At 51.2% G+C, this 9,235-nt stretch overlaps 1 protein-coding gene across 3 annotated transcripts in view; it reads left to right on the forward strand.

Annotated features, from left to right (window-relative positions):
• Positions 1-8,923, forward strand: part of LOC122367931 (SID1 transmembrane family member 1-like) — a 51,472-nt gene extending 42,549 nt beyond the window's left edge. For all 3 annotated transcript variants that reach the window (XM_043341474.1, XM_043341476.1, XM_043341475.1), the window contains exons 12-19: positions 1,360-1,507; positions 2,438-2,635; positions 2,917-3,034; positions 3,336-3,575; positions 4,202-4,440; positions 4,950-5,060; positions 6,428-6,541; positions 6,985-8,923. In XM_043341474.1, coding sequence (XP_043197409.1) covers positions 1,360-1,507; positions 2,438-2,635; positions 2,917-3,034; positions 3,336-3,575; positions 4,202-4,440; positions 4,950-5,060; positions 6,428-6,541; positions 6,985-7,047 — 1,231 coding nt within the window. In that variant the 3' untranslated portion in view covers positions 7,048-8,923. The remainder of the gene's footprint in view (positions 1-1,359; positions 1,508-2,437; positions 2,636-2,916; positions 3,035-3,335; positions 3,576-4,201; positions 4,441-4,949; positions 5,061-6,427; positions 6,542-6,984) is intronic.
• The last annotated feature ends 312 nt before the right edge of the window (positions 8,924-9,235 follow it).

The raw sequence follows: 9,235 nt of genomic DNA on the forward strand, positions 1-9,235 counted from the left end.
TGGGTGTGGTGCTGGTTTTGTGAACTGGAAACGGCAACGCTGGAGGTGCGAGGTTTGGCGTGAGGCGTAGACCGCAGTAGCGGATGGGTTGCTGTGGTCCATGATTGGTTTTGGTGCGGCTGGGATAATCTGGTGTACCGACGACTGATAGGTCGCTCGCATGTGTTTGCGAGAAGTGTGGGCAGCTCACAAACTGTGTTGGTGCTTATTTGGGTCTTTGCACTCCATGCGTTAATGCCGGGGACGTTGCGCCGTAAGGAACTAACGGAGCGCTGGGCTGCTACTGCGATTGCGCCGCTGAGGATATGGCCAAGTTCGGGGCCAGGCTTGCTAGCGCTGGCAGGGACTAATGCGCTGCAGCTTCGGCACCTATCCTTCCGTGGCCGGCTGCTCAGCCTTTGGGACGACGGCGACAAGATACAAACTAAACAGGTCCTGCAGTAGGAACAGCTGCCGAGTCGATCTTGGAGGCGGCGGCGACAACCTAATTCTACCGGAAAATGGCATTGGAAACAGCGGCTTATGCGCATTGGTTGTCAGTGCTAGGAATGAATAAGTGGACATATGAGACTGGCACCAGTCAAAGATAGCTCGACGAAGAATTGCGCCCAAGACAAACATCAGGCGCAACAAGCTATCCTTTTCTTGCGACAGCTTTGCTGAGCCGTAGAATACAAAGGTGTAGTTGCTTTGACGGTGTTTAGTCATATCTTCGTTCCTAGTGGGTCCACATTGGAACCATTCACATTCAAGCCGAGTTGTTTTGCGTTGGGATGAAGACGTCGAGGAGACGATAAAAGGAAAATAAATGCAGCAAAAGTGATTTGATAGCTAGTTGCCTCGGTACACATCCGAACCAGTGTGGCTAGTTGATGCACGTACGGCTAGAAATGATGGGGGTGTCGGTTAATATATTCTGTGTGGTTTCTAATGGTGCTCCGACACTACTTGCCGCTGTCTTGATCAATTTTTGACGAGTTATATTGTGATGCATGATTGAACGAGCGAATAACGGGGTGGAGCAGGCGTCGTTTTACGCTGATCGCATGGTTTTGGGACTTCTCTGTCAGGTGAGGATTTTTACATAGCTACCTATATACCTCAACAGTGGATGTTTCAATAACCTAAATAATAACGCGATAGAATATGCCTCACTCTGATGCCAGCTTCATCCAACTGGGCCCTGATCTGGCAGGTGCCATGGTCACAGCTCGATACATTGGCAAATGGCAAGCATCGTATGTCCCCAGTCGGAGTCATCAGTGTTGGTCCCCTATAGATGCGGTGAACCCATCGCTCCCTGCATAAGCTGGCTGAGATTGTACACTGACCGGACCTGACCTGACCTGACTCCGACAGGACAAAGACGTTCCTCTTCGTGTCCGACCTGGCGCGGAAGAACCCTCGCGTGCTGGCCAAAAAGTCACAGCTCTACATCTACAATCTGATTACGATCGCCGTCTTCTACGCGGTGCCAGTGGTGCAGCTGGTGATCACCTATCAAAAGGTATGTGCGGATAGGGTCGCTGGCGAATGGCAATTGTTTCTCATTTCACTTAAACACTTGCTATTTGAATAGAAACGGTAAGCAACTTGGAAATACAATGACGCAACTAACTTCCGCCTAATTACGGAGCGAGCGAAGCGAGCGTAGTCTTTCCTTAGATTAACGGAAATTTCTGAGTATGAGCGGCTGGCCGGCCGGCCGTGCGGACGCTTTTGCGAGGCTTATATCTCAGCAACCACTTGACCGATTTACATGCGGTAATTTTTGCAGGGTAGCTTCATTCCTTCTACTAAGTATTGGACTATTCCTGATGCATGTGGGTGACCCCTAATGCACGTGCCACGTGCAAAGCGAAGAGGTGTCAGTTTTGTAATTGTTGCAATATCTCGGTAACTACTTGGCCGATTGCGCTGAAAGTTGGCATGTAGGTAGGCACCCACTAGGCACTGCATATTCATGTGCCAGAGTTGGGGTGCTGCTGCACGTGCGCACGTGCAGGGGTCGTTTCCAGATCTCGAGAACGGCTGGACCGATTGCGCTCAAATTTGGTACACAGTTGGGACCGGTTAGTAGGGTGCCGTGCACAAGTTAGTTGGGACCCATTTTGCACGTGCGCACGTGCAGGGTGTCGCTCCCAGATCTCGAGAACGGCTGGGCCGATTATGCTCAAATTTGGCACATCGCTAGAGACCGGTTAGTAAGGTGCCATGCACAAGTCAGTTGGAGGTACCCCCTCGAAATTTCGCACGTGCAAGGCCCACCCTCTCGCTCGCTCCGTTAGTCGCCCCAAAAGGCGTTATACTGGTATGTAGATTTGCTAAAAGATAGTGATTCCCGGGATCACCTTCCTTTTAGATTATTCCAGCATACGCTTTATCACAGTCTCTACCGCTACCTCTCCCTCCCTGACGATATCTCCCATCTCCACAGGTACTGAACGTGACCGGCGACCAGGACATCTGCTACTACAACTTCCTGTGCGCCCACCCGCTGGGCGTGCTGTCCGACTTCAACCACGTCTACTCCAACGTGGGCTACGTGCTGCTCGGACTGCTGTTCATAGGGCTGGTGAAGCGCAGGGATCTGATGCATCAGGAGCACGTGCGCGCCAACGACCGATATGAACAGGTAGGTGCGCGCGCACGCCAATGTCGATAGTCGTCGTGACTGTGACGGCTGAGAGGGCCGCACGCGAGTGTAGAACTGGATGGAAAGCGATGGTTGACAGATTCGGGGCGATGGTTGCGAGTGCTAGTAAATAGATGACATCGCTCACTGAATATTGAGGATGGCTGAAATGCTGGCCTTTGGTTTGAGCTCAGTATTACGCCCTGCCGCGTCCCTTCCATCCCACCGCCGACCATTGGTGACCCGACTGACCCATCGCCGTCGTCTGTGTACGCCGCCAGTATTACGGCATCCCGCGCCACTTTGGCCTCTTCTACGCCATGGGCGCCGCGCTGATGATGGAGGGCATCCTGAGCGCCTGCTACCACGTCTGTCCCAGCTACTCCAACTTCCAGTTCGGTGAGCTCAGTATTGTTCACCCCAAGAAACCGTCTTTTGCCAGTGTCTTGGCTCTACATGATTGCAATTCTTTTATTCAACGAGCCACGCTGATCCACGCACGACATATTTTTCTTGCTCAGTAAAGATCGAGAGCTTGATTACTGAGATGCTATTTTTATTAGAAATATTTTTTATCTTTATATTTTCGCGACGATAACAATTAACTTGAATGCCGAATAAACGGTCCCGAATCCACTCCCCACAATAGTGCTCTGGGTAACTGACGTCTCCCCCATTGATTGCCTCTCTCTGTTCACAGATACGGCGTTCATGTACGTGATCGCGGTGCTGTGCATGCTGAAAATCTACCAGACGCGCCACCCGGACATCAACGCCAGCGCCTACGTCACCTTCCTCGTACTCTCGTTCGTCGTGTTCGTGGGCGTCATCGGCGTCCTAGAGGGAACAGTCTACTTCTGGTTCGGCTTCATCGCGCTCCACATGGGCGCCTGTCTGGTGCTCGGCGCCCAGATCTACTATATGGGACGCTGGTCCATCGGTGAGTGGTCAGAAAGCGGAAAGGACCCCTTCCCAGGCTTTGAGGTAAAAATGAATGAATCGAAACGAAGTGGGCAGTAGTCAGTTACAGCTGTATCAATGTTAACAGGCGTGCACTTGAAATTACCTGACTTAATCGCTAGTAATTTAGTGACTTTGGAATCTTGCTCTCTCATAAAGTCCCTTCCCCTTCAACCACCTACAGCCCGACGCGCTCACCCACTAACTAACCGTGACCCGGGGTAGCATTCACCGCCGTGTGACCAGACAGGCTGACATGCTGGAGAGACCTGTAATACGGACGGAATCGGGACGCCGACGATTTCTGTTTTCTGCCGTCACGGGCTACAATGAATTGCCGCCGAGTTTCCACAACATGGGAACGCGAGAGTTCAGGCTAAAACTCCGCAAACATCTTCTGGCAAAACAACAAAACGAGTAGCGCGATGTACAAATGTGATGTGAGCTGAGTGTGTGTGCGTGAGTGTGTGTGTTAGTTGTGCAACTGAATCCCGATGTTCCGTTTTTATGACATGTCAATCATAATAGCCATGTGTTCATGGACCGATTGCACGATGTGAATACATACATACATACATACATAACCCCTCCCCCTGCCCTCCCCAGACTCGGGCGTATTCCTACGGATCTACCACAGTATCCGCGCGGACCTGGCCACGTCTCCAACCCACTGTTTCCGGCCGGCCTACCCGGACCGGATGGCCCTACTCGTCATGGCCGGGCTGGTGAACATTGGCCTGGCCGTGTTCGGAGGCATCACCGTGCCCAAGGACTTCGCCTCCTACTTGGTGACCATCTTCATTACCAACCTGCTGCTCTACACGACCTTCTACATTATCATGAAGGTGAGGTTAAGGAAGGAAGAGGGTGGGGGATGATGGGATGATGTAGAGAGAGGGACAGAGAGGTAGAGAGGGAGAGGGTGAGAGGATGAGTGAGCTTATGGTTTTGATTTGATTGAGGCCCGGACATTCTATGATGAGATTGCTTCGCGGATAGTTCACTGTGTAATTGGTGTAACAATCCGAGCACATATTCCGCGCCTGTAAGCTGGACCTTACTCGAGCATGAACCCGTGCATCATTCGCATGTATGCTGAAGAGGCCGTTTGAACACCGCAGCCCCTATTTTACATATGTAACGACACAGCAGGCCAGAAAGTTTGGTAGATTTCTACGAACACCATATTCAATATGGTTACAATATGTTTTCAGTATGCGTTCCCCGATGTAAGTTCCTCCTTTGTAATTTACACAATAATCTGTTTCGCTAAGTGTACGTGAAACTCTCAGTTACCGTTCCGTTTATTCCCACACATCTCTTTCCGCCGCTGACCGGTCCCCTCTGCCCCCAGCTGCGGAGCGGCGAGCAGGTGCTCCTGCAGCCATTCCTGTACATCGTGCTGTCGTGCATCTCCTGGGGCGCGGCACTCTACTTCTTCCTGCAGAAATCCACCACGTGGCAGGTACGACAGGGTGCCGGGGATGCGCGCGAGGTATGGCGGTGGTAGGTTGGCGGGGAGGCCGGGGTGGCTGCATGGGGTAGGTGTACGCTGCTCTCTAGGCTAGCGGTTGTGTTCTGCCAGCTTTGGTGATTAGGCTACTGGCGGTGGATAACTATGATGCTATTGCTGGAAATGCCTAGCATCATTTGTGTGGTGTTCGTGTCGAAATCGATGTTGTAAATGTGTGTTGTAAATGCTGCGACTTGCAGCTTTGTGGTTGAATCGCAAAACGTGTGGCTTATCTGAGTGGGGGTGGATCACTGCAAAATCCCAGTTGTCTGTGCAGTGCGTCAGAGTTAGTCGTCGGCTCTTCATTCCCTTCATCTCGTACCAGCTGCCTCACCGCACTGTTACTCAAGTCGCACCCCTGTCTCTCACCACATTCTGTCGTCGCTCTCACTCTCTCACCTCCCTGTCCCGGGGTTCGGTCGACTCTCTGCCCCAGGAGGGTCTGGTCTCGCCGTGGCGACCGCACCCCACCGCCGTTCACAGCTTGGCTACGGCCAGCGACTGGGTAACTGACACCGGTCCCATTGTCCACGGCCCTGACTTTGGGTCGGGGACACTCATGAGTGGCGCATGGGAGGTGGAGTTTGAATGTGTGGAGGGTTATTTCTAGGATGGTTATTGTTTCCTAAATCATCCTGCATCTAGGATGGTTGTTTGCTCAGCTGGAGGTTACTAGGAGATGCGATAGGGTTGGGCCATGTTTGGGGTCACGTTGTTTGCTGTGATCGTTGACCGGTGGGTTTTGATGGCGGCATGTGTCTGGGTTGGTTTGTGAGATGTTTGCTGGTCATTGAGAATGGATTGATGAGATGGGACCGTATCACATTGGATGATGATAAGCTTGCAAGATCACATAATTATATTCACCGTTATTCAAACACCTTCATTTCACATTCGGTCACTTGGTTTCTGTCTCAGTTTATCGATGAGTTGTTCAATAGTCAGTGGGTTTCCCTTCTGGGACGTGCATTATGACACTTTTGGACAATTTATTTCGCATTTTGTTGGACCGGTAAGATGGCTAGGCACTTAGTTATATTATTTCGTTTGGCTTATGACTTGTTCGTTACACAGTTGTTGCAACTTTGCGATCCGCTAGTTTTTATTAATGGCACAGGCATTCTATCCTCCCTTTCGTATTACTGCCTTGCTATTTCTAGGCAGTCGTGTTCTTCACTGACCCCGACATCTCCCTGTCAGACCCCAATACCCGCGGGCTGCCTTTTACTCAGTGGCAAAGCGTCTCCCTGCGCCCTTTGCTATCTCAGCGACACCGATACGCACGAGATCTAACGACCCCTCGCTCACCCCTCTTTCAGCTGAGTCCGGCGCAGTCGCGCACCAAGAACCGTGACTGCGAGATCCTCAGCTTCTACGACGACCACGACATCTGGCACTTCCTCTCGGCCTCCAGCATGTTCTTCGGATTCATGGTGGGTCTGGGTGGCCTTTAGAGTTCAAGCGATGAAGGGGGGGGGGGGGCAGATAGAATAGATTAGAGTAGATTTGGGCATGGACCTGACTGCAGTGCGGACGTCGGATGTCTGATTTTCGATACGCCCCACTCGGAGTAAAGAAGTGATAATCTTTACCTGATTCGTAAAATGCGTTGTAGGAAATGTGACATATATTTTTTTTTTAGTGTTTCGCGACCTCAAGTATAAGATCTGTGATTATTTTGCAGTAGTGTTTAGGTCGCCAGGAAATAAGCCATTTTTTTCTCGTTATGTCACTTCAAGTGACAACCGCCATATTTATTGCAAGAATTATTTTTTTAACAGTTTTCGCCTTTTTTACCAGATTGAGCAGAGAGCGTGTTCCTTTTATTTACCGCTTCTTGAAATAACGCTAAATGTGCGTTTTGCTTTGTTGGCAGATTCTGCTGACATTGGATGACGATCTGGTTTTCACTCGCCGAGACAAGATTCCCGTGTTCTGAAGCGGGCTCAAGACCAGTATGTCTTTGAGCCAGCTCTGGTTCACATACCACGGAGCGAGACTAGCCGGCCGTTCATCGGAGCCATTTGGGCGAAACTTCTGCGTCGTCTGCTTCGGCGTATTATCAGTCGCTCTCTCCGCGTGGTCGTTAGTATAGCGAAGAAAAGGTACCAAGGTCGATATCGTGTACCACTGGAGAAAGCTCGGCATTCTGGGATGGATGTCGCGCTCTCACAGAGCGTCGGGTTAATCATGAAGGCCAGTCAAAGCAGGGTTACTGTGCCCCGGTGCGGCGTTGGTATGGCGGCTGGTCGACATAGCCTGCTTCTAGTGGGTGATTCTCACCGCGGTCGCTGCGCCCAAACCAAGCTGTCGATGTTGGGACGAACACCACCCCGGGAGCGTGAATGCAATGGGCGGTGAGCGACTAACGATAGCCACGAGTCCGATTCTCCGGCAGATACGACGGGCCAGAAAACACGCGGGATAGATAACAAAAGGTCCAGCAATTCTTTTCCGACGAGCGTTTGGCATCTGACATTGTAGACAGCACGGGCTGAGGGGCACAGGCTATTCACGCGATTAACATAGCCAACCGCAGCCGACAATGAAGTCACGCGATACATCGCTTGGTCAGCGGAGGCACTGCTGACCTGGGGTCACCGTTGACCTGAGGTCACTGCTGACCTGAGGTCACTGCGGCGGCGTTATTTCGTCGCCGGTAATCGGCGCGGCGAATGGCTGTTTCACTGGTCCGTATTGGTGTTGTATCCCCTATGCAGTATTTGTGAGGATCTAGGACGGCGCGTCCGCCTGAGGTTCTCACCTACAGTTAGGACCAGCTGGTTGCCTGAATCTATTTTCATCATCAATGTTGATACCTTTTTACGCGTCGGCTTTCTACCTGGTTCCAGTTCTGGTGGGACGGTATTTTTCATATCACCTAGCTGGTACTGGTACTAGTTCAGTTGTATTGATCAGAGGGCAATATAGGGAGGTGACTTTCCAAAGACATCGGGTAGGCTTAGTTATTATTTATAGCTCACCATAATTATGGCATTATCCATAAAATGCGCCGATATTTATTGCAAAGAATGGCTGCACGCGTTATTCCACTTAAATATACATGTAGCAATTTTACCGTGAACGCTTTTCCACACCACCATGTATTACCTATCAATGTGTAAGTCCTGTACGTTATGATATCGGTGCTACGCAGCGGCACTCACGAATAATCGCTAAATGTACGGAACGATCATACAATGCACGCGTCGCGGAGCCAAGTGTATATTGATCCGAAATCTCGCAGTCAGTAATCGCGTGTGCGTTCTTCGATAGTGATTATAGTAGTCCTGAATTGATCGTTACTATAGGGGAAGTTGTTTTATGCATGTGGGCAGTCAGTTGGTGTTTTTCGGTTGATTCCCGTTCGTTGGATCGTGTAAGATGTTGATGGCGAGAGGAAATTTTTCGGCGTTGTCTGACAATGGTAGCTCGACCCGGACCGACGCACTCGACGAGTGACTCGAGTGACTCACTCGGACCGACGCACTCTGAGTCGTTCTTCGGTGCGACACACTGACTAGTTATTTAGGTGACGAGTGACGACCTTCTAGACGCCCAAAATTCGCCCAGCTCCCGACTCGACTCGAAACGAGCGCACCGACCCTTTCCCCGACTGGTATGATCCGACTGCTATGACCGAACGCCTCCTGGTTTCCGACCGATCACCCCTCGCTGACAAACTTGATCGACCCGGCGACCCGACCCGACCTGACCTGACATTCGGCCACAATAGGCCACCCGCGACCGATTTTCCCGTGTATGCGTCTTGCTTGTTATGTTTATGTTGGCTGTGAAATATATGCGCGATGTGGTTATTTCTTTGCCACTGGTCAATGAGGGATCATTAATCCCCGACAGGGGTGGAGGGCATTAAGGGCCAAGGCCGCTGCAGGGTCCGAAATTTGTTCCATCTTCACGTTTTCTCACATAAAAACTTATGAATTAACCCGCGCCCTGGTGGGGTCTGTTTATAACGCGACCTGGTGGGGGGGGGGGCTATTTTTTGCCCCCCCCCCCCTCGTATCTCCGAAACTACTGGACGGATCCGAAAAATTCAAACAGCGTTCGAAAGGCCTGTTGTTTGTCAAGGGAAACCAAATTTTATTGACCTCGGGGTCACCGAT

This window comes from Amphibalanus amphitrite, unplaced genomic scaffold, assembly GCF_019059575.1.
Source record: "Amphibalanus amphitrite isolate SeventyFive unplaced genomic scaffold, NRLGWU_Aamphi_draft 000909F_arrow, whole genome shotgun sequence".
Lineage (NCBI taxonomy): Eukaryota > Metazoa > Arthropoda > Thecostraca > Balanomorpha > Balanidae > Amphibalanus > Amphibalanus amphitrite.